Here is a 25741-nt window from a genome sequence, read left to right on the forward strand (position 1 = left end):
CCCTACTCTTAAGTAAGAGTGAATTGAACACTTCTTCATCTATAAGAATGAGAGTTGATGTTAAAATTTGAAAATAAAATTACTTAAATCATAAGCACCATAAAAGTTACGGTTACTATACGACAACTGCGACAGCTTGGAATAATATACATTGGGAAATTTAAAAGATCTGTATAAATATAAAATAAGATAAGCTGTTATAGGCGAATTTGTAAGACGTAGATAACTTTTAAGATTACAACGTTGCGAAGGTGAATCTTAGATACATTACACGAACGTTGCGTGTAAGAATTTTAACTACCCTTCCATTATTTATAATTAATTAAACATTTATTACTTTTACTTTATTAATACTTTCAGGGACACAAGAGCTGTGAAATTTCTATGACGTTTATACCGTTTACTGTCCCAGAAAATGTTAAATGTAGAAAAACAGATGGACGAATAGGCCACCTGACGGTAAATAGTTACTACTACTTAAAGATATAAAAAATATTGTCTAATAGGCGGACGGTAAGAGACCAACAATGCCTATAACCATTAATCGTTAGAAATTTGAATCAATCTTACATCACTATTGCGTCACTAATCTTGGGAATTAAGATTCTATTTCCTTGTAGCTGTAATTACACTGGCTCACTCACCGTTCAAACCCGAATACAATAAGTGTTGATGTTTGACGGTAGAATGTATGATATGAGGTAGGTGATTAGGTCAGACGAGCTTGTAGAAGGCCCTACCAGTAATTGAAACCTTATTTAAACCCGTTATCTTCGGAGTTTTATCCTCTGGGTCATATCAGTTCTAATAATAAAAAATAAAATAATTTTGTCGCAACTTTTTAATTTACATTTTTTCTTTTAGATAAAAATATATTTAAAGGTAAATTTCATCAAGTTGGGCTTTCGTACCGAAATCCTGTCTCATCTCAAAGCAGCTAATTCCGAGACCCCTGTGCTAGGGGGGCGGGAGGCCGATCTATCACCGCTGTCACATGCCATTAGCCGAGGCCTAAGCGGTACAACAGCAGCAGTGGCCTGCTTATCCCAAATATCCTGTATTATGTGTTTATATTTATATCTAGGTATATAATAAATAAGGAAACTTATTTGTAATGCAGAACTGAAAATTGAACTTATTTATTTAAAAAATAAATCGAAATAGATGGACTAATAATAACTCGATCGAAAGAAATAATGAAATAATTACTAGTGGTCGGCTGGGGCTTCATTTGCGTATTAGGGGTGGTTCGTCAGGTTTGAGTATAAAAAAACTAGTAGCCTATATTATATATAGTAAAATAAATAAATTTTAATAAATCCTCACTTTTATAATCTGATTGGACGGTAGCTGGATAATGGAAAGAGCTTAAAAAATAGCTTACGTGCTGTCTGAGGTATGGAAGTGATAACATTGACAACCCCCAATCTTCAGGCCGCCACTGAAAATTTCTAGAAAGATAAGCTTAATACCTATTACTATATAGCTTATTAGCTAGCCACTATACAAACGAGGCAGACAAGACGAAAACTAAATACATAAGACAATAACGAATATCTGTAGGATTATTTTGAATTCCCTTTCGGATGTTTATGTGTTTTTGTATTCGGCATTTTGATTAGGAAATGCCAACTATTGTTATTTAAACTATATTACACCTTCAAGGGATTAACCTGAATTCAAATGTCATGTACACACGAGACACGCCCAGACGTACCTAACATTTAAGTGGTGGTATTAGTCGTACTGTTTGTTCTTACTTCAGGTAAAACTCGACGGCATCCACTGCTGTCAGGAAAACTTAAATTAATAAATAATAATAATATTATTTGTATCTAGCAAGTAATATAAATATGGTGTTAGATAGAATTTAATGTCATATTAGAATTTAAATTCATAATTAAATAAGCGAATCAAATCTATGAAAATAAAACTGAATAAATTGGCACGAACGCAGACTGGGTAGATAAAATACTATCAATAAAAAAGGTAGATAGTACTAGTCACAGATTATATATACTTGCAAATTAAAATAAAAGTGAGACAGCACTTGAGTCCTCAAGGCTATCGTGTCTAAAGTGCTAAAACAATTATTTTTTTGAATGACAATTTTAGCCGATAGTTAAGCTGGCGATTCAATGAAAACTACGACTTCAAGTCTCACGACATAACGCAAATTTGATAAATTAATTTCCTGTTCCTTAAAGTTTTTTGTTTTTATCTTAAAATCATTTACATTCTGAGTAATTCTGAATTCAAAAAACGATTAAACGATATTTCCTAAGCAATTATACCTGTAAGTAAGTCAAAGAACATTAACAAATCTAAACTAAAAAAAAAAGTAACAATCTTTAAATTAGAAACCACTGACCTTGCTCCTGTCTCGTTTGAGGATTAGAGCTTATTCCAGCATACTGTTCCAGTTTCTGAAAACACATGTTGCGTTCTCCGACACATGCAAATCGCTACACGACATTGTCTTTCACTGCTGAATTATAAACACAAATTACAAACACATGAAACCTCACGCGTGCTTGTTTGTATAATTGAATCTAGATCTTCCGTTGACAAGTATGCATTTTTTCCTATCATATGCCTCGTTGGTCTAGTGACGAGTTATAAGACCACAGGTTTCGAGCTTCTGGGTCTAGCTATGACCCATTTACTAGCAATGACCCATTATTAGCAATTACTAATATTCCTATTTACCCCCTAATTTGAGCATAAATCTTGTGTTAGAAGTGTGGACGTCAGTAGTATATCACTAGGCGGCCCTTAAACCATTGCACTATTGACGATTTTTGACATAATTTCAAAGATTGCGTTCAACTTAAGTCGATACAGAAAGCTGTATTCGTATATGCATAAACCCTGTTACCATAATAAGGTCTGAGTAAAACGTTTGTCAGACAATTTAGTTTCTACATAATTTACCGTTCGTGGAATTTTAAGTGAAGGGAATAATTTGTTATACATTGAAGTAGCAATTATATGAAGGTTCACGTTATCATGATTATCAGTTACCGCTATAATTTTCCACTAAACAAAGCTATGAGGTGTTGTGTTCACTTTGACCTCGATAATGCTCAGCGATTATATTTGTTAGTTACAACTATGTAACATTTAGACAGTGGTTAGTCAGTGGAAACCGTTTTTGGAACTTCTCCTGTCTCCCTCTCTTTTCTTTTCCTCTATATCTTACTATTATATACAGTTTTGTATAATATCATTTAGGCTTGGTTTTTGGTCCTGTTCTAAGTCATACGGATTTATGTAGGTATAACGATTTTTATCAATATCTTGTCATTTAAGTTTTCTCAAAGATTGTTGATTTATTTCGTTATGTCTATTATTTAGTACATAATATACAACTAAAGCAACTTCATTACAACTGGGTATCCCACGACACCAATTGTTATAAATAGTTTTTTTCGCGGCGTCACAAGATCGCTTGGGTATGCTTCCGTGCAACGGCGATGTTTGACCTAATATACGATAATATCCCGTATATAATGAATCCCCTAGTCCATTACGGAGGAGAATATGTGCATAGAGACGACGTCTCCTCCCCGGTCGTCTTCGACGGGTCAATGGAGATGTCAGTGATATCCTGTTCAGGCGTCCCGTTTGGCCTTCACAAAACGGATATATTGGGAAAAGAGAAAACATGAGTTTTTATGAAACCTTCATTTCAAATCAAGTGTGCAGATTGGCTGTGCCGCCTAATATGAATTAGTTACTACCGTTAATAGATACCGGCACATTGATAAACATTAACCATCCAATTGGATGTTCATAGTTCGTCTTCGGTGATAATGACTGCTGTAAATGAAATCGGAAGTCAAAATTTTCATGACATTATAGAAAAGCACCCTTTTTATTACCCATATTTCTAGATCAACGCTATAATATGTTGTCGAGAAAAAACATAAACATATACAATTTAAATACAATTTGTTTAAAATTATGTTTCTCGCGAATTAAGGTACTACATGTTACGTGTCTTAATTTTTTTTTAAATTAAAGTTATAAAGTTAATTTTAAATCCCATCAAAAACATAAATGTAAAAATAAGAGCCAAGTTAAATATTATGATATATACCTTGGTTGTTGACTTCAACGACAAAAGAAGTGAGATCTAAATTTGTGCCAAGTTAAATAGTCCTTTCTGAAATTTATTTATAACTACATAAATATCATTTCTTCTTATAACTTGGGATAATATATTGTTGCCTAAGGTCTGACTTGGCTAGTTCCCATATACGAATTATATTATAGCCTTCGTAAGTTCTAAGCCTTTACAAATGAATTATAAACACAAATTAAGCATGCAAATATTCAATGGTACTTGTCTAGATATGAACTCGCAATATCTGGTTAAGATTCATGTTTTCTAGTGACTGGACCATCGCAGCTCTTAATGTACGTTAATACTAACTAAGCAATACTGAGCTGTCCTCCATTCTATTAGATGTTCTGAATTATAATTTGTTATTCTAAACACAAACTACAAGTTGTGTTTATAAGCATATAAGAACTAGCCAAGTCAGACCTTAGGCAACAATATATTATCCCAAGTTATAAGAAGAAATGATATTTATGTAGTTATAAATAAATTTCAGAAAGGACTATTTAACTTGGCACAAATTTAGATCTCACTTCTTTTGTCGTTGAAGTCAACAACCAAGGTATATATCATAATATTTAACTTGGCTCTTATTTTTACATTTATGTTTTTGATGGGATATCACTACTTTTTGTATATAAATTATTAGTAGGTACTTATTAATAACAAAATTAATACCAAATGGTTTTTGTTAAGCTATTCTATTTTCCTACGTTTACGGGGTAAAATTGTCTTTTTTTTTTATACGTTCTTATTTTTCTTGTAGGTACCTCTGAAATGTTCGAGTGAATTGCCCATTCAGTGTCCGGATTTTTTTTACGCGTTTTCTGTTTATACTTAATTTGGCCAAGTAGGGGTGGTAATACGTGCGCAGACGGTTGTACTCTACAATAGAGTTCTCTTGTGTTTTAATTTGACTTGGACCTAAATTGATAAGATGTACTCCATCTAAGGTTTTAACTCTGGAGAGGCCAACGTAAGCCTGCTCTTTACTTAATATTATATAGAGGAACCTATGTCGAAAAGAGCACCGTCAATGCGAAGGCCTTGTAATTTGTGTATAGTAGTAGAATATGCTAAGCAAATAGATAATTGTTTCCTTTGAACATATATGTACATTACTTAATATCTGTAACATGGTTTTGACTTCTAGTTTGCAAATTAAATTATGTTTAAATTGAATCGTTATTTTACCGACGCTATTGCTGTTGTCGACGTCCCCAATGTACCTTCTCTATTTTTCCATTGGACCCATACACCAGTCCTTTGCTGACATCAGCATGCTTGCTCGATACTGTTCTTCCAAGCAATAAGGATCCCCGTTTGTAGCGCTAGAGTACAAACTTAAATCATTCCAGTTACGATATACATAGTCTACTACAGTCACACGAAACCTATTTTATTGTTGTATACTAGTATAATCAAACAAAAAATTTGCAGTCGAATAGATTAGGCAGCTTCCATCGGAAGGCATTGAAATAATTCTTATGAGCGCGGTTGCCACTCGCTCAGACACGTCCGCGTTAAGGTTTAATCGCAACGCTCCTTTCCCGCTGCTCCGGCGTCGCATCGCGCGCCGTGTACCGAAATGCCTATTATTATTATTTTTTTAAGTATAATGATTTTGCACCATTGATGTGCGCTAAATGCCAGTTAATAACGTAATAAATACGAAAGTACTAAAACGGAAATATTTGGATTTAAAAAACTTAAGGGTGGTATTCAACTTGTTATATATTCACGTGAAGACCTTAAAATCCACATTAAGACGGGCTGTCATAAGTTTTGATTGCTGGTTCTTACATCATTTTTTTTATTACAGTTATTATAGGATTATAGGAACTAAGTATATATTAAGTGTTCCTAAGAGACCCAATAAATGAAAAATTATAATAAAATGATAAAAAATTACCAGTTTCAGATTTTTTCCTTTATATTGGCCTAATTATCTACCTGCATGCTAAATTTGAACTTTCTAGGTCACCTGGAAGTAGGATATAGTTTTGATCTATAGGTCAGTCAGTGATAAAAATGACGATTTTTAGACGTTAATATCTAAATAACCATTTGAGATGCGTTTATGAAATTTGGAACACATATGTATCTCGCGAGTCTCAATATATGAGCCAAATTTGACACATTTATGTAAAATAGTTTTTGAGTTATGAGGAGGTCAAAAGTGGCTCCAAATGGTTCGTGTAATATTACACACGGTGCTGCACGCCAGTTCTGCTATACTAGAACTTGGCTGACACGCTACCGCGTGTCTAGATTGAATCACATAAATACTTCATAATTGTTTCGTAAAAGTTGTCCACAACTTGACGATTGACATTGAAATAATTCTGAGCTAAAAATAATTCAAATAACTTATTAATTAAACAATTGTTAGTAAAAACACAACGAACTTGTTTACGTATTACGTATTTAATTATAAATAATTTCTTTAAATATCGTAAACCTTGTTATTTTTAGTAATAACGTGACGTTAATTAACAAGTTTGGAAGTTAAAAGGACGTATTCAGAATACGTTATTAAGGTTCTTATATCATTATGTAATTTAATTTATCACGCCATATTTGATCGCCCGTCAGACACGAAACTTATCATGGAGATCAATTATCATTTTATATTTATTTTTTATACAATTATAAAGTAATTACCATACGTATATACACCAAAATGCCCCTTGATATAAATAATGGACCGAAATTAACTTAGCTATGAATTAAAAAAAAATTTATTAATTATTTTGTGGTTGGCAAACGCTCATAGACATTAGCAACACGGAATATGTAATATTTTTTACACCACCAATGATTCGTCAACGACGTATTTGTGCCTGAAAATAAACCCACGCCTTTCGAACCAAAACACAGTAATATAAAGTATCATCAACGGAACCCATTCAGATAGATATTATTCACTACATAAGAGTTAAAATCTACCAACACTTTGGAAATAAACAGCTCTGTGAAAAACTAGCCAGAGTAACTCAGCGGGGTTTTAGTGAACCTGATGTATGTCATCTGAGCGAATTTCGGCCAACCTCGAGATCTAGCTCGCATTTGTTGTTATACTCATGTACATGAGTTCATTATTAGTTAGATTTATTATACCTCCTCCTCAGTTATTGTGTTATAAGAGATCAAAAACCATTATACTTATATGTATAAGCTTTACTTTAATCTACAATATAATATATTAAAATACATATTTGACTACTACAAATCAATATACAAGATTTTGACATTATTTAAAACATATAGCATAAAACATCATCGCTTCCCGCTGTCTATTTTTTATCCCTATGTATGCTTAGATCCTTAAAACTACGCAACGGATTTTGTTGTGTTTTTTTAATAGATGGAGTGATTCAAGAGGAACCTTTATATGTGTAATACATGCATTATATAGTCGGGAAAAAAACTGATAAATTTAGAGGTTTCTAATGTGATGTCGTAATTACAATGTCGCTGTATGTCGCTTACATTGCAAACGCAAACTAAACTCTACAAGATAGATCAAAATAATGTATAAAAATATTGTACACCTCAAAAAGGTCTACAAAAAGTTCCGCGATGGTATATGTCTATCTTTGAGGAATACGATAACCATTTTTATCCTTTACTTTTTACGAGAAATAATGGCTTATTTACAATTTTAAGCAATACAGCATTAATCTTTATATAATTAAGTTCCTTATGTATTTACATTAAGCATTTTATTTAGATCAATATGGCCCTTTACAGCATGAAATTTAAATGAATATTTTCGAAGATATTAGAGATTTAATAGGGACAGTAGGGGCTTGTATTGTCTAATGATAATTTATTATACTGTATATTTAGTATCTGCATTGCACCCGTGCGAAGCCGGGGCTGGTCGTTAGTTATTAATGAAATCAATCGGAATCACAGAATCGGAAGACAGAATCTTAAATTTGACTCGTTTATATAAAGAGAAAGTATATCCAAGACCAGTTTTACTTTAATTTAAATCTCTATCATCCGATGTTCCTTCCGCTGAAGTACAGAAGGAAGCAAACTGATTTGTAATCCGTGTGTTTGAATTATTTTGGTGGAATCGGTATATTATTTTAATCGCACAATTGCCTAATTAAATTGTTCCTTTTGTAAAAATATTATTTCTTTTTTGATATTATTCTATAGTAATGTTATCATATTTTATGATAAATTATGTATGCATCTTATATAGAATGATAGATACATATACTAAAAAGTAAGTATCGGATGCGTGTCATTGAATTTTCACGAGACAAGAAAATATTGTGTGAAAGTCTTCATGAATCAGATGAAATCTTCAAATTAAACTTCATCTTTTTCTTATTAGAACTGGAAAAAATCCAATTGTGTGACATTATTATTTATTTAAATATTATGTAAGTAGGCAGACTGGCAAAAGGGGCTTACTGTAATAGCAACTGTCCAAAAAATATTTACCATCCTAGGATTCCTAGGGAATTAAGGTTATACCCCTTACGTCTGTGGTTACATTGGCTCACTCACGTTTGTACCAGAAGAGCGCATTTCAAGCCGGTATACGAAAATAACAGTATTGCTGTTTCGCGGTATAATTTATGATGAAAATCTATGATCAATATAAAACACCTTGGCCAATAGTTGATTTAATATACACTCAAATAAATATTGCCATTAAACAGACTTTAACAAGTGCATTAAAATGTAACAGGACTTCACCTATCAAACAGATTTCACATTCAAGTAACCCCCGCTTGTAAACTGATTTTAAAGTCAATAGGGGTTGTTCCGAGTCGATGAGTTTAAGCCACAAGCTTAAAAGCGTATAATAAGTATTATGATGACAAGATTCTAAATGGAGGGTATAGTTTATATGAATACAATTCACCCGCCCCGTCTTCGCACGGGTAGAATAAGATTCTATTTACATGCTTTATATTGACAAACATACAAAGTAAAGGACTAGTTATTTTTGTGTACCAGCGATCTTCCCGGGCGTACCCAGGACGACTCACCCAATTTTCATCAAAATTGCGTCAATGGTTTGTCATATATCAACAATTTAATGTAGAAATTCTTAACGTATACTTTCATGTTTGATGATAATAATATTATACATAACATGCTTCATATTTTTTGTGAAATTATTTACTGTATTATTCTTTATTTATTGTTTTATCTAAAATAGCAACGTCCATCAATCAAAAACAACTGTTCAGAAGTTAGCGCCATGTTAGACGCCAAACTTTTCGCAAGCGTTTAGCGAACAACCAAACTTTGACACTTTTTGATGATGATAGTCTTCCACTCATTTATTGGGTTATTAATAATGAGATATCTGACAAAAATGTTGGTCTACTGGGTAGCTTAGGAGACAATATAGGGTTCCTGTTCAAACCGAAGCCCAATCGGGCCAATAAGAGGTTTTTCAACATATAAACGCAAAGTCCTTAGTGTCGAAGTTAAAACGGTTTTTACTGCGTTGCCTCGGAAAGCAAGTAATTACTTTGGTCCTTTGTCTGAATTTATCCCGTCGTGTCTTGGATTTTCCATCACATCTGAGTTGGATCTAAGCAACTTATTCTAATATCTTCTAAAAAAAAAACATTGAACACATTAGAATAGATTGCCTTCATGTAGACAGAATAGTTTCACAAATCAGGAGATGCAGGTTCATTTTGGACTAAAGAATTTGGTATTAGCATTCTTGCGACCTTAATAAGATATCTCAATTTCAAATTTTATTGTATATATAATATTTTTAATGTTATAGATTTCATATTTAAAGTATTTTTTAAATAACTTAAGATTATTTTTTAACATTACTAGGTTCAAAACAAAAGTAAATTATATACTATTTTAGACATTTTTTTTTTTAATTTTAGACTATAACAGAGATAAATAGAAAATTGTCTAAGTTATTCCAGCCAATCTTACAATTTTTTTGAATAATAATTTCCAAAAAATATCTCAATTCCTTTCACATTCGCGTTGACGTAAACCAAAAAAAAAAAATTCAAAGCCGACCTAACGAAAACGTCAATCTTCGATATAGAAATAAAATATAATTCGCTTGTATTTCCCGCGGTAATTCGCTCGGAGGTGATCCATCAACCGGCAAGGACACGGACGGACAGATTTTGAGAAAAACGTAATACCGCACGTGCGTTCACTACGCTTATAATCAAAATGGGAATTTGCTAAATAAATATATTTTTGTAAATTGAACCTCTGCTCCGGGGGACGTGGTACGCGAGATTGTGTTTATTTTTACTTAGACATACATTTGACTTTTAATCAGTAGGCAAAGTCGTTTACGTACTGTACCCATTATAGATAATTTTCTAAAGATTTAGGCCCAGTCAATAGCCGAAGGACTAAAGAAAAATTACCCATATATTTGCGTATTTTATGCGGTTTGCCAATAGTTCTGCTGTATTAGACACTACGAACAGTTCTTGATTAATATACCTTTATATACAGTACTATTCCAATTAACTATTTAGGGTATATCGACTTACATTTTTTGACAAATCTATACTGAATACCAGTTTTATTTGGATTTCGACCAATTTTGTCATATCGATTTAAGGTCTAAGATTCTTCCACTGGAATACTATTCTAAAGTCTCTAGCACGATCATGTAGTGTCAGAATCTGACAAGGGTCTTTGACTGTGAGTGAGGAAGCGAAGTGAGTTATTACAGAACAATAAGACTAATCGAATTAAATTAAGAACATGTAAGTAATATACTGACATATTATACAGCATATCATATCGTACTCAGTTAAAAACGACTTTGTTAGTTTCAAGGCTGGCTTATACGATTGTTAGGACCCTGGTTTGTATTCTGGATCAGTCAAATAAAATACTGCTTTTTTTTTAAATTCTCAAATGTTTTCTCGTCAGATTGAGACATGGGGAGCTTTATTTAATAACCCACGTAGTTTACTCATCTTCGTTAAGAATAGTTATTAGGCATTAAGTAAAATAGCTAGGTTGCTAATTAAAATGCTAATTAAGCTTGACTGCGTCATGTATATTACAGCTATGTGTTAAAATGAACGTTTCAAATAAAGAACGCGACGGCGAACCGAACGTGTAAAATACACTATTGAAAAACGGGTACACACTATTTGACAATAAACATTCATAGGATACCTATTTAAAATTTAAGTATTATAGGGATCCTTTAGCTATTAGGTTATGTACTCTTAGGTACCTACATTAAACCACTCACATAATAATGTAATCGGTCCCGCATTAATGCTTTTAGCGGAACCAAAATCTCTACTCGATACGACACCCACTATTTGCGAGACAATGGTGGAGCTTCCACGCAGACGATCCATCATTCTGTCAGCGACCGTCCCCCGACGCGGACGTCTCTCGCACAATATATTTGCTTAGAATCCACGTCCATTGTACATTGGACCATTGTTGGCTACCGATTTTTCGCTAGTTTTTGTAACATGGATTTCGCGCTCCGGTGTTCGATTATATCTGTTGAAATGGAGCAGATTGAGAAAGAATTTTGACGTTCGTATAATAAAAAAAAATATGAAGAATATATAGGTATATGTTTTATTTGTTTTTAAATATGAACCTTTAGGTACTTTTAGATATATACCTTAAAGTCGCTTAAGGCTCATATTTACCCCAAATAAGCCATATATAGCCTACAGCCAAGCAATGCTTTGTATTACGAATTGATAGCCAAGTGCATTTTACTAGTGTAATTTAAAGACACAAGACACGAAACATTAGTTATATGGGGTATGAATATGAATTGAGTGATAAATATAATAAATAAATAAATAAATATTGGACAACATCACATACGTGTAAGTAGCTAAAGCACTTGTGTTATGGAAAATCAGAAGTAACGATGGTTCCACAAATACCCAGTCCCAAGACAACATAGAAAACGAATGAACTTTTTCTACATTGACTTGGCCGGGAATCGAACCAGGGACCTCGGAGTGGCGTACCCATGAAAACCGGTGTACACACTACTCGACCACGGAGTTCGTCAAATATGTATAACAACTTTTATTTAGTAGATCGAAAATAAGACTATCGACTGGATGTCGATAAAAATTGATCAGTGGTAATTATAGGTGAAGTAACGAAGTACTGTACATTATTTTATTTTAAATATATTATTATTTTACTGTAATGTATTCACATATTATGCTTGACTCTGCTATGTATACTCCTACTGCTTTCTATCTCTGTTCCTTTCCTTTACCTTAAGGAGGCCTGGAAGAGATCGCTGTTTTAGTGATAAGGCCGCCTCTTGTGCATCTTTCCTGAACGTGACTATGTGTGTATGTGTTTATTGGTGTACAATAAAGAGTATTTTGATTTAATTTGATGGGTGATACAAAAATTCTAATAACTGTATATTTGAACATAAGTAATATGTATTGATACATTCAATTCTTTGGATGATTTGTATCGACTTTTGTTGGTAAGGATTTGTGCCAGCCTTGGTAGTTACCATCCATTCATCAGATATTCTACCGCCAAATAGAAATACTAGGTATTGTTGTGTTGGGGTTTAAATGGTGGGTAACCCCTCTGGGTTACCCACCATTACTTTACACACATTACACACAGTTACTCTTAACTACAGGCACTTCTTATATTCCTTGTGCCTGTAGTTACACTGGGTCACTCACCTTTTTAAATAGCAACACAACAATACCTATATAGCGGGCTTGCGCAGACTCCTACCACCAGGTAAACCACTCCAAAAATAGGACGTGTACGTCATCATATTTTTCTTATTTATCATATTGTTAGATGTACTAAAATTTTGTTAACACTCTATGTCACTTAAACATATAAAAGGACGGTGCCTAGCGACGACGGGGTGCCTTTCTTCTCCCGACATCGCGCTCTTCGCACATGCTTGGTATACGTGAGCCATTTCCTTTTGCTCTTTTTTTTTTGGTTTAATTTTGTCGTTTGTAGCATTTATTCATTAATGTCGTTAAATGTAAATAGATTTGTTGTAATAACAATAAAAATTTAGTGAATTGTCGGCTTGGTTTTTATAATTTGCTCAGTTTTGCAAAAATGTGCGTTTAATTGACCCGAGTTTAGAAAATGATTGAAGAGTTAATTTGGACGGAAACAAAAACAAAAAAACAAGGTAAAAATGTCCTAAATAGTTTTGTTTGCACCAATGAATATTATGTACAAGCAGTCGATAATTATTCACTTTGTTTTTTTAAGGATTGTAATCTTAAAACTTTGATTATAATTATGTTTAGATAGACAGTCAAAGCAAAGAACGCGTCGAAAGAATTAGTAGCCAACGATTGGGCACTTAGTACAGGCACATTAGTAAAATAGGTTTTTTTTTACATATATTTTTTTATGATAACAGTTTTTTTCTAAAAAAAGGCGGACGAGCGAATGGGCCACCTGAGGGTAGGTGGTCACCACCGCCCTTAGGCAATGGCGTTGTAAGAAATATGAACCATTCCTTACATCACCAATGCGCCACCAACCTTCGGAACTAAGATGTTACGTCCTTTGTGCCTGTAGCTACACTAGCTCACTGACCCTTCAAACTGGAACACAACAATACTGACTACTGTTGTTTGGCGGTAGAATATCTGATGAGTGGGTGGTACCTACCCAGACGGGCTTGCACAAAGCCCTACCAAGTAAAGTTAGTTCTTTAGTTTTAGTTATTTTGTAGTGCGGCATTATCTAGATACATAAATTATTTATCTAAGTCAAAAATATAAACTATTCTTTCATTATAAAGAAAACAAAAAAAATATAAACAATATATATTTATTTTATAATATTTATCTAACTCCATTCATGACGAGTTTTTGAGAATCGAACGATATAATTAATGTTTTTTTATACATATATCCAATAACATAAATAAATATTTACAATTTCTTCTGGCAATGATGTTTCACTGGAGATTCTAATTTTGCTAGTTCGCTGCTTCGGCTATCCTGGAATAACAATAATAAAGAAATTTTAATTCACATCGTGTGAAACGAAGTTTGAGCGTTTGTATCAAAATGTATATCAAAGGATTTGCGTGTGTGTGTGCGTGTGTGTGTGTGTGTGTGGGGGGGGGGGGGGGGGCGGCGTCTCACTTGTTCCCGATGACGGCGGCGGCGGCGGCCACGACGTCGGCGGCGCGCGGCAGCGCCAGCGCCTCGAGCGCGCGCGCGTAGGGCATGGGCACGTCGGCGCCCGACACGCGCCACGCCGGCGCGTCCAGCTCGAAGAACGTCGGCGACTCCATCACGCGCGCGCAGATCTCCGCGCCGATGCCTGCAACGCGCGCGCGGTCACTCGCCTGCTTTACTCGCCACAGCTTATGGAGTACGAGAGTTCGACGGACAGACGGCGTGTGAGAACGTCCAAATAGCGAGAGGACTATCCACTGAGGGATACCGAGGTTGACATCTTGAATCCCGAGGAAGCGGAAGAATTTTCAATCCCGATGGCTCAGAATAAATGGATAGGCCGTACCAAACCGTACACAAAAAAATCGTTGAGAACTAGCCCGCTGTGGAGCTCTTAATGGTGATCTAGTAAATCTATCAAAAAACTGTTGGCATCGGGGTAACCGATCCAGGTACTAAGCCTATGCCCGTAATCGAGAGATAGTCTCGTGAGTACTATCAACATTTTTACAGCGGCCATTTAATACACGAGTCCAGGAGCGGCGGCTTTTTTTAAGAACGGCAGATCCAATCAATTTTTACTTGGCAGTTGCCGGAGCCGGAGTTGGCAATCATGACTTTGGGGCCTGCGGACTTATGAGCTACCAACTACACCAACGAGACAGTCGTTAGAAGAAATTAGTACTGGTGATCTCACTAGTTATAGAGGCCTTTGATAACGCTTACTAATATTTAGAAGATCGAATAATAAAGGTAAATTGCGAAAGAGAAACGAAAGAATATAAAACATCGTTCCTAAGCCAAAAATTAACAAATTGATTGATTATCAAGGCATTTACTGCTAGGCGTTCACGGATGATGAAGTAATTGTATTCGCAGACCAGGAGCTATGTCCCCTTGAGCAGTAGACTAATAATGCACTGGCTGATGTGGTGAAATAGGGGATCCAAATAAGCTTAAATAATATAAACGCCACACATAAGAGATTTGCAATGACAGTTTAGCGAAAGCGACATAAGGCCTGAACAGCGAGATAATGAGAACAATATACGCAATAATAGATCGGAAAGCTCTGCGTTGGATGCGGTCGAATGGAAGGAGCCGGTACTGGGGAGCACCCGCCCCGACGTGAGAGGGGGCCGTGTGAGGCCGAATTTGCGCCTTGTATAGTCTTAGTTCTTTCTTCTTAACTTGCGCAGTTAAGCAACGACTGATTTAAGAAACAAATATATGTCCGAAGTATGGGTAACATGAGACAGGAGATATGATTTCCTCGGGGAGAAAATTTAATAAGCGCCTAACGCTTTTTATCTTTACAAAAATAAAACCAATGGGTTTTAAAAAACCCTAGATTATTTGTACCTATAATTCATAACACAATTTTGCTTTACGATTGCACATAAAATAAAGGCAAAATTTAAAGGACAATTCATTATTTTTTTCAACAAGAAACTTTTATCTTTTTATTTTTCTTTGTAAATAAACTATTTCATTTGTTCTGAGAACTGGTTTTATCCATACAAAATCAATGAGAAGATTAATGGTAATATTTGTCAGTCACTTACCAGACTGAGGCCAGCCCTGTTCGACGGTGATGAGGTGGTGCGTCTTGGCGACGGACTGTGCGATGGTGTCGAAGTCCATCGGCCTTATCGACCTAAGGTTGATCACTTCGCATTCAATACCTGAAATAAATAAATAGATCACATATTCATATTTTACCAACAGGTTTATCATATTTCAATCGCTTAAATGGAATTCACAAATGTTGTGAACCAGGCCTTATTATTGATTATTAATTTTTGAATTTGAAATATTTGTTGTGTCATTTATCGCCAAAGATTTTGCTTTTAATACATTCAAAAATGATTAAACAGTTCTAAAATGCCATATCCCTCTAGCACTAGCCAACACTACCCTACTCATGAAATTGCCGATTTGTATAATTTAACATTCTACAAAAATAGTTCCAAATTCAAATAGGTTTTTTTTTTATATAGCTGACATGACATTCTTATAAATGCAGTTGTTCGTTTGTTTCCCCACTGTTTGATTTCAATTTGGTATATATTTCTGTGACCATGGACAAATCGAAATGACATGGACGTTATTTTTTAATACAAGTTACAGTTCGTAACATCAAAGACGTGTGTGGTCTACACAAAGCAAGAGCTCTTTAAAAAGTAGATTTGAATATTTGACTTTTTAAAATCAATTGCAATATGAAGCCTTCTATTATAACCTGAGTCTTGTGTTTGTCAGACAATAGTTTACTAGCAAGGGTACAAGGACTCTGTACCTTAAGATACAGTAAACGTATTAACTTTACAGATTATATGATTTTCTTTCTAGTTTATTCTGTATTTTAAGAGGTTCAAATTGAAAAAATAATGATAGTACAGTATTTTTCGACTGATTTCTTTTCTGATATGATAAACTCATATAATAACGATAAAACGTTTAGTTTCAGAATTTTGTATATAATGAACTTCGTCGTTTACAAAAACATTGAACAGTAAAGGACCGCAGTGAGATCCCTGGGGGACACCATACGTAAGTGACTGCTTGAGTACATTCGCGCAAATATGACGTTAGCCATCGTAACAAAACACGGTGTATGTTTTACCGTGTATAGCGATTCCTTTTAACATTTTGATTAGGCTTTCGTGACAGAAACTATCAAAGGCTTTACAATAATTGGCATACACTACTCATCACTCATCACAGTTTGATGGAGTTTCCATTATACATTGCTTCCAGAATTTTGATGTAGCGCGTTCATATCTTTAGAAATCAGGACTACGAATGAACGTCTTTAAAAATACACTCAAGAAAATGTTAACTTAAACCTTTTTGGATACAATCGGTCTACGTGAATTTGTTTGGCAGTAGGTATTCAAGATAAGCAGGTATGCTTCTCCTTGTCCACAATGAATTAATATATTTACGATTAAATTTTGAGAAATCTATTTTAAGAATTCGAATGCTATGTTCGAGCAATTTCAATACGAGAATAGTCAAATAAATCGGCGAAAATATTGCTCTGTATTCGTAGACCAACTAAAATATATATCTTCGAACCTCGCAAATGTCTTCATTGTAGTTGCTTCCACACAATTGATCGTTGCGATATCGCACCGTATTTATAAGTCGAAATACGTCTTTACCGCGTAAAAAGTGCCGAGGCCGCTCATATTCACAGGGCTATCGAAAAATCAATATACTGTCTTAAACTGTATTTTTAGGGCACCGGAGTGAGCTAATTCGACCTTGCGTCTAAGCTTTATATTATAGAAGGATACTTAAATAACTGATACGTCCTATAAAGCGAATTAGTTGTATTAATGTATTATAATGTTTAAATACCTTTTCCCGCGAGTTCGTTGGCGGCCTGCAGCGCAGTGTCCGTGGCTTTACCGGCACAAACGACCGTTATGTGATTACCGGGCCTTTCTATTTTCGCTTTACCTGTAAACATTAGAAAACCAATTAGCAAAACTACAAAAAATATTAAATGTACGTCAATTAAATGATATTGAGATTATTGAATAATTCATACCGATCGGCAGTACAAAGTCAGGTGACAGCGCCTCGTCCGACATCGGGAATGGCATACCGTACAAAATCTCGTCCTCTAGAAATACAACCGGGTCATTGTCTCTGATGGCAGCTTTAAGGAGACCTGGAATTAAAATAATTGCAAGTTTAAAATTTATTGTACGTATTTATCATCATCATTTCTTTGCTCTTACATACTAATATTGTAAATAAGAAAGTTTGGTTGGTTGGTTGTTAGTTCATGACCGATTTTATAGCATGTATAGTGCTGAACCTTGTAAGCAAACATAGATTTCAAGCAACCTACAAACTCTAAAGCATCGGTATATAAAAATAGGAACAGTAAGTTGATAATTCAAGATCTCTTATCCGACACTAATGTATTTTGCGTTGGTTCCTCGCCTCACAGGTAGGTTAGATTAATTTATATTATAAACAAGTACTCGGCTTTAACGCCCCCCACGGGCTGAGCCGAGAGTCCCGTCAGCCCAGTGCCGGCGCGCAGTCACCTTTGGCGTCCTCGGAGGAGTAGGGCATGAGCACCTTGAGGCCGGGGCAGTGGCCGTACCACGCGCCGAAGCACTGCGAGTGCTGCGCCGCCACGCCCGCCGCCGCGCCGTTGGGCCCGCGGAACACGATCGGCACGGGGATGGCGCCCGCCGACATGTAGAACGTCTTCGCCGCGGAGTTTATTATCTGCGGACCGCGTCTGCGTTTATGTACGACGATAGGCAGTGTTGCATTCGGGAAGACCGACCTCGATACTCTCGGCAAAAACAGTAACACTACACTTTTCTCTGTAAGTACTCGGGTCACCACCGCACATAGACTTTGGCCTCATAAGAAATAAGAACGATTTCTTAATTGTCTACCAACTTTGGGAACTGTGAAGCTTTTTTTGTAATAGGCGGACCGGCAAATGGGTCCTACGATGTTAAGTGTTCACCACCGGTCATAGTCATTGTCGCTGTTAGAATTTTACCCATTCCTTACATAGGCAATGCGCGAAGATATTATGTCTCTCATGCCTATAGTTAAACTGGCTCACTCACCCTTCAAACTAAAACACAACAATACAATAAGTATTGCTTTTTGGCTTCAACACAATGCACAATGACTTATCACTAAATATAGACTGAATGAGAAATGTTTTTAATATATTATTTGTGTTTGGAAGTACTCTCACTTCATTCTTCAAACTAGAACAAAACATTACTAAGTATTTCTGTTTCACAGTAAATGTGTTGAGAACGAAAACCAAGTTTACAGAAGTATCTAGACTAGACTATCCAGCACATAAATTTATATGATGCAACTTACGTGATCAATAGCCTGCATTGAGAAATTGAAAGTCATAAATTCACATATCGGCCTAAGTCCTGCAAATGCAGCTCCAACAGCGATACCGGCAAAACCGATTTCTGTGATGGGTGTGTCGATTACTCTCTTATCACCGTATTTCTTCCAAAGCCCCCTAAACAGAAAAACATCATGATTTCACTTGATAAGTAAACATTTTATAAGAATACTATCAGAAGATTTACTAAACGTAGTACTATGATAAAGTATCTCGAGTCAAGTAAAGGTCATCAGAAATATTGACTCGAGCGACATTAAATATTAGAAAAATATATACATATATGTACAACTCCGCTTATAGAACATTTCTAATATTTAGTTCTGGATGAAGCTGACCATATGTTGTGGATGTGTGACCATGGATTTTGGCCCCCAAACAAGAAAGGTAATATATTTTATAGTCACACAACTTTACTCGGAGAATAATGCCAGAATTATATATAACTATTTATTATCAATATTTATAGTGATTATACTAGGTCGCTCAATCTTAATATGGAAAACAGCAATACATTTTATTGATTTTTGGGGGTACAACAATTGCTTAGTACGTGCCGTTTCTTCTTGGTAGAAACTAAATTCTGAACCAGTGGTAGCTTCACATCAAAAAAGTTTGTAAAATGACAATACAAAAGTGTTTGTAAAATCTTACTTGGTATAAAGTATATTTTGATTCGATTTAAATATAGCGAGATAATTTCAATTATGAATACCTATTCTTAACTTAACTTGTATTACACAAACCTATGTCACTTTATAACAAATATATGGTTATTCAAATTGTACAAATTATCATTTAAAAGTTTGAATGACTCATTAATACAATACAATATTTACTTATCCAGCAGTTGTTGGATGTTTCTCGGTAAGTTTTAGTATATCAAAATATTTTTGCTTGTATATCATCAATGCTAATATTATAAATGGGAAAGTAACTCTGTCTGTCTGTTGTCTCTTTCACAGCCAATCCATTGAACTGAATTTGATGAATTTTGGTATGAAGCAAGCTTGAGCCTCAAGGATATGACCTCTTTTATACATAAAACCTAATGGCGAGCCCCTAAAAAACTGGCTTCAAATATATTTTGTTCTTCTAATGTATCAATTTAATTTGTTGTTGTACAAACAATGAAAGTCTAATACTGTGTTCATTTAAAAAGTGGGTTATAATTTATATCTATATATTTAAATGATTGAAGTATGATCTATAGCCTATTCCAATGGAAGTAGGAAAAAAGGTAAACAAACCTTAGATTGACATATTTCATGCGATTTGCTAATAACTCAGCTATATTGTGCACTACTAAGAGGTTATGATTAATATATCTTTATTTATAATACAACACTATTGCACTTAAATACTTATTTCCACTTTAATTTTACTTTCAAAATTCCGATAACAGTTTCATTAACGTTCAAAACACCATTTTTTTTGCCAATACATAGTAAATATCATAGATTCATTAAGCTCTTGATCAATCATCAAATGTTGTTTATTTGGCTTTTTTCCTGTTATGGTTGGAATAGAGTAGTTTTATTCACTTAAATAACACCAACTAGATTAATCTAAGTAGTAGATAATTAAATTGTATAACAAAGTTATTGTGATTTAAGAAGGTTATATTAAAATTTAAAATTAGAATATTCAGGGCAGATCAAGTAAAAAACTCAATATTTACTCTTATAATTAAAATAGCCGCTATGTTAATTAAATAATTATTTAACATTATTTATGATATTTATAAATAAACAGCAACACTGCTTTATACAGATAAAAAATAATATAACAAAATTGAAATAATATTCTTTTGTTAAATATATTTAATAGAACTTAAGATCAAATTAAATATTTGTAATAAAGATTTGACTGCATGTATATGCTTGTGGTTGTAGATAAGAGACAAGGACAAAATTTAAAATATTTAGAAATTCATTTTAAAATATTACCAGCTATACAATAGAATATGATACTATAGAGACATATTAATACATATTTGTTATTATACTGCATAATAATGAAATAAAAATACAATAAATTCTTAAGTGTCCTTTACATCATATAGATAAGATGATATCAAATAAAACAAGAGAATAATCAAACAATCAATCTAAAAATTTTACTTTTTGTTATGTAACATTTAAAAGTAATATCTTTGCCAGCTAAAAATCGAGTGCAAAAGAAAGTACTTATAAAAAAAAAAAAATCAAGTGCGAATATTAGTTTCAAAGTTAAGAACTGTCAACAGAAGTTGGTTATATAACATTGTGTTATATATATAGTGTATGATTGTTGCCGTTGACCAAAAACTTGACTAAACATGTGTTTCAAAATTACCATACGGTGTTTATAAGAGAATGTAGCGAAGAGGTTACTATTAAATTACCTCGTTACTTTGTAAGCGCCGTCATACTGGGCCACTTCTTCTCCTAAAACGAAAACCTTATCGTCTCTCTCCATTTCTTCATCTATCGCTTGGTTCAAGGCATCACGTACTGTCACTGGTTTCGATGCTAAGGCTTTTGATGTTGAAAATGAACGACGAGATAATCGTGCTAGAAGTCCGAACAGAACCGGTGATGATTTTAACGCCATTTTCACTAAAACACTTTAAATTATCACTTATAATCTAAATGCAGCACACGTATCAGCTTATTTGAAGCCTTTTTAGTGTATTTTTCGGTTATTTTTGTGAATAATGATGTTAAAATCGTGTTTTCGGTGCGACGAAGGATGAATGGAGGTCGCAATCGACTAAAGTGAAGTTTATATACGTCAAAAGCGATGGTGACGTTTGTAGCGCAGCGTTCGGAAATAAAATACAGCTGGTTATTATCATTTATGAAAAATATTTTCATATATTATTAATCCACTATAAAAAGAAAAATGTTTATAACGGTATAACGTTTCTAATTGCCTAAATATAATATAAAGACAGAAGTAATAACTTGAAAATAAATGTACTTTCAATGGTACTGCCAGTATTATTGCTTAGATATGAATGTCCCATTACTAAATTATTCCTCTTCCTCCTATAAAGAAACATGTTACATTTATACAATGGACCTACGACACATCAATGCATTTAATGCTACACCTAATAATATATGGCGTTTTAAGACCAAACACAAAATAATAACCATATACATTCATGGACTTAGCCACAGGATATTTTTTGAATTTCATTAATTTACAACATCCTGTAATATTATCGGCGATATTCTTAGATAAAAGCTGGGCAATAATTTAAGAACAAACGTTGCCGTTCCGAACTATTCATTCGCAAAATTATTAACCTAAAGAAACGCCGCCTAAAAAAAGGGGCTGTGCGGGAGCGGGTGGACTTATACATCCAATGCTCACGCTGCCTTTTTTTACAGATTATTCAACTAATTTTACAAATGGTTTTTTACTTTGTATTAATTTCCGTGAGAATTATTTTGTTCGAGAATTTTACTTTTTTATTATTTGTTTTTTCGTCGTCGTTATTCGTCGGTTAATTTAATGTGATGACATCGGTGCCACTATGTATGTTAAATAGAAGGATAAAAGTAGGATATTTTTCAACTATATAATACTGATGATATTGCCACTACGCAAGCTGTACCGCATAATTATATGCGCTTGCACTGAGAATTATTATTGTCAGAAAAACCCAATATTTTATTTTAATGGCCGGACATAGGGCTTGATCCAAGGACTTTGGGATCAGCGATTCTATCTAGACACTATAACCTACTTAGTTAATTGACCATGCGGATTCAGCTATGGGGTGTCATTCCTTTACGAGGATCATTTTTAGATCATTTTATGGTGTACGTCTAGCGATTCTATGACCTTGACTTGGCCTACTGACGTTTCCATCTTTATCTAATACAAAACTACAACTAATTGAAGGGTAAAATATATATATTAGAAATACTTATTAATGCAGTTAAATTAATATTAATAATATTATATTATAATTTGTTATTGATCATATATTTCTATTGCTCTGGAATGCTTGCTACAAGATTTCCCACGTAAATTAGAGATTTCATGACCGATGTCACTTATTTAATGTTGGAGATTTTTGTAAATTTTCATTTTATACAGATTTTAAAATTATATGGATGATAAAATTAAACAAATAGTACTACATGCATATAATACTCATTTCTTCATAGAAAGAAAAACATTGCTAGTTTTCTTTAAAACTTATTATGTCTCTCATCTAATTTACATTAAACAGTTTATCGTCGATTTTTATTTTATTTGATGGCTTTTACATGATTTTAAAGTTGATTTACAACAGTATTTCTACTAAACTATTGACTAAAATGTTACATAGATTCTCGTTTAATTTTGATTTCAAAATCGGATAATTTTCTCCATCATTGCAGTCATCATTGCCCGGATGAGCTCTCTTGCGCGACGAAGTGGTCAGTCCGTCCCGCCCTTGACCTACATTAAGATTCATCTGTAATGTTACATTTTATTGGCTCTACGCAATATTAAACCGCTTCGTATCGAAATACTATGTTTATTTTATGTCTTCCCTGAAGTGTCATTTGAAAATACGTTACCATTATATTTTAATAGTCTGTGGTCCTTGTCCATTTTTATTATACTTTGCTCAAGATTTCTATGAGTATATATAATTTGTGGGCCTCCTCAAAATGTTAAGGGAGTATTTTTTAAAGCTTGCTTGTTTGTGCGTTGGTGCGAGAGAAGGGCCGTGTGCGTTTGGTAAAATGAGCTTTTATTGAACTTGCAGTATTTGTTAGTTTGTTTGTTCGGGCCAGGTTTTACAAACTTAATTTGAATCACTTGATCTCTTACCATGGTGATGGCTCAGTTGACCTGAAATCACGACCTGATTCCACACTTTCCAGGCGAAGGAATCCCTCAACGGCCAAAAGCTTAACCCCAGAAATTTAGTGAAGGTATATTTTATAGCTTAATTTCAAAAACGTATTTTACTTTAAATTTATTATTTTTCTACTTACTGCCTTTTGCGTCATTCGCCTGTAGTTTTGCCTTTTCATAAATAGAACGCGCAGATACACATTTGCGTACATTTGGGTTTCTTCACTTTTTTTTTCTGATTCCATATCCTGTAGGTCAAAGAGCTGGAAGATTTAAGAAATTAATTCATAAACATAATCATTACATGACGTTAAATTAAGGAATCATGTATGAGAATTAAGTTAGTCAATATCTTTTTACGAAATTATATTCGTAAAACTCCTATGTAATTTTTTTCCACATTTTTTTACACAATTTCCCATTAAAAGGACTCTTTGATTAAAGTAAAGGAAATTGCGATACCTTACGAGTGGGTTGACGTGATGAATGATGTGTTGTAGTCTAGGAGGTAGTTGTAAAATTATGCTTCAATTTTGTTAGTAAAAATAACGTAACGAAAACTAACAAAAATAGGTAAGTTTAATTTTTAATTGTATTTGTAATGGACTGCGCCTATTTATATTGCATAGGCTTTGCTTATTTAGTTACTACGAACTTAAATAGGAAAACTTTCGTCCGATTTTCTTTGAAAAGTTTACCTTTGTTTGGTAGTTGTTATATGAAGTATAAAGTCGCACAGTATGCACTTTGAGTTAATCTAGAATTATATTGTGCATATGGGTATTTATATTATTAATATAGAGGTATATGTGTTCTATCTATACTTAAGAATAAAATAGTTTTCTACCTGTGTCCATTTATAGTAATATCGTACAATCGGAATTATAGGAGTTCCGGAACGGACTCCCTATTACCAACAAACAAATTTTACTTCTTTATAATATAAGTTATGGATGACATCAAGAATTAGCCAAAGGAGATAGTAGCTAGGTAGGAAGTGAATGTTTCTATATGTATATTAAAATACGTTAAAACTAAAATATACTATAAGACATAAATTTACTGCGTAAATTTTAATTGGAAAATATTTTGTTTTGTACATGTTGACATAATTCACAATGTTTATCAACACAAAGGGTAATGTGATTAAACACATGTTCCTCTGTGTATCGCAGACTTTCCAGATCAACTCAACTTTTAGAACGTGATCGCTCTGCGTACACGTGCAAACACGAGTTTAGCGTGGTTTAATAATAAGTTCACTTCATACAATGAGGTTTCATCTCTAGACGCTTTCTAACTAGTTTTAAAAACATGTAAACAATGTTAGACGATTATATTTTTAACTAAAATGCTAATAAGTAAATAATTTAATCCGGTAATGTTGTAAAATATATAGTTTAGATTGATAGTTCGCTTTGTACGTAAAGTGACATAATATGCAAATAATTAGAGCTAAGAACCCCATTGGTTAGTAGGTTTTTCATTTGTGGTTTTTTTGCGATTAATGTGACTTAGGAACCTTCAAAAAAAGAGCCTATACATTTCTCAAAGGCAGGCGTTGCCGGCAACGCATCTTGGAGCTTCTCGATGTTGCAGATGTCCAAGGGCGGTGGTAGTGGCTTTTCATCAGGTGAGCTTCCTGTTCATTTGCCATCATCACCTATAGTATAAAAAAAA

At 33.9% G+C, this 25741-nt stretch overlaps 1 protein-coding gene across 1 annotated transcript; it reads right to left on the reverse strand.

Annotated features, from left to right (window-relative positions):
- Positions 1 to 13926: 13926 nt before the first annotated feature.
- LOC125067411 (pyruvate dehydrogenase E1 component subunit beta, mitochondrial) lies at positions 13927 to 21967 on the reverse strand. Its single transcript, XM_047676007.1, has 8 exons — positions 21600 to 21967; positions 19177 to 19330; positions 18366 to 18552; positions 17858 to 17980; positions 17665 to 17766; positions 15864 to 15983; positions 14263 to 14443; positions 13927 to 14115 (listed from the first exon to the last, which is right to left on the reverse strand). The coding sequence occupies exons 1-8, from the start codon at positions 21806 to 21808 to the stop codon at positions 14094 to 14096; spliced, it is 1098 nt and encodes a 365-aa protein (XP_047531963.1). The 5' UTR covers positions 21809 to 21967; the 3' UTR covers positions 13927 to 14093.
- Between the last annotated feature and the right edge of the window lie 3774 nt (positions 21968 to 25741).

The sequence above is a fragment of the Vanessa atalanta genome, chromosome 11, assembly GCF_905147765.1.
Source record: "Vanessa atalanta chromosome 11, ilVanAtal1.2, whole genome shotgun sequence".
Taxonomy (NCBI): Eukaryota; Metazoa; Arthropoda; class Insecta; order Lepidoptera; family Nymphalidae; genus Vanessa; species Vanessa atalanta.

Bases quoted from the DNA above. Each gene is read 5' to 3' on its own strand.
- LOC125067411 (XM_047676007.1), bottom strand. From the start codon at position 21,808: ATGGCGTTAAAATCATCACCGGTTCTGTTCGGACTTCTAGCACGATTA. The intron at 19,331-21,599 runs GTAATTTAATAG...TTTTCTGTTTAG, and splicing joins GGCGCTTACAAAGTAACGAG to GGGGCTTTGGAAGAAATACG. The intron at 14,116-14,262 runs GTGAGACGCCGC...TTGTTATTCCAG, and splicing joins GCCGCCGTCATCGGGAACAA to GATAGCCGAAGCAGCGAACT.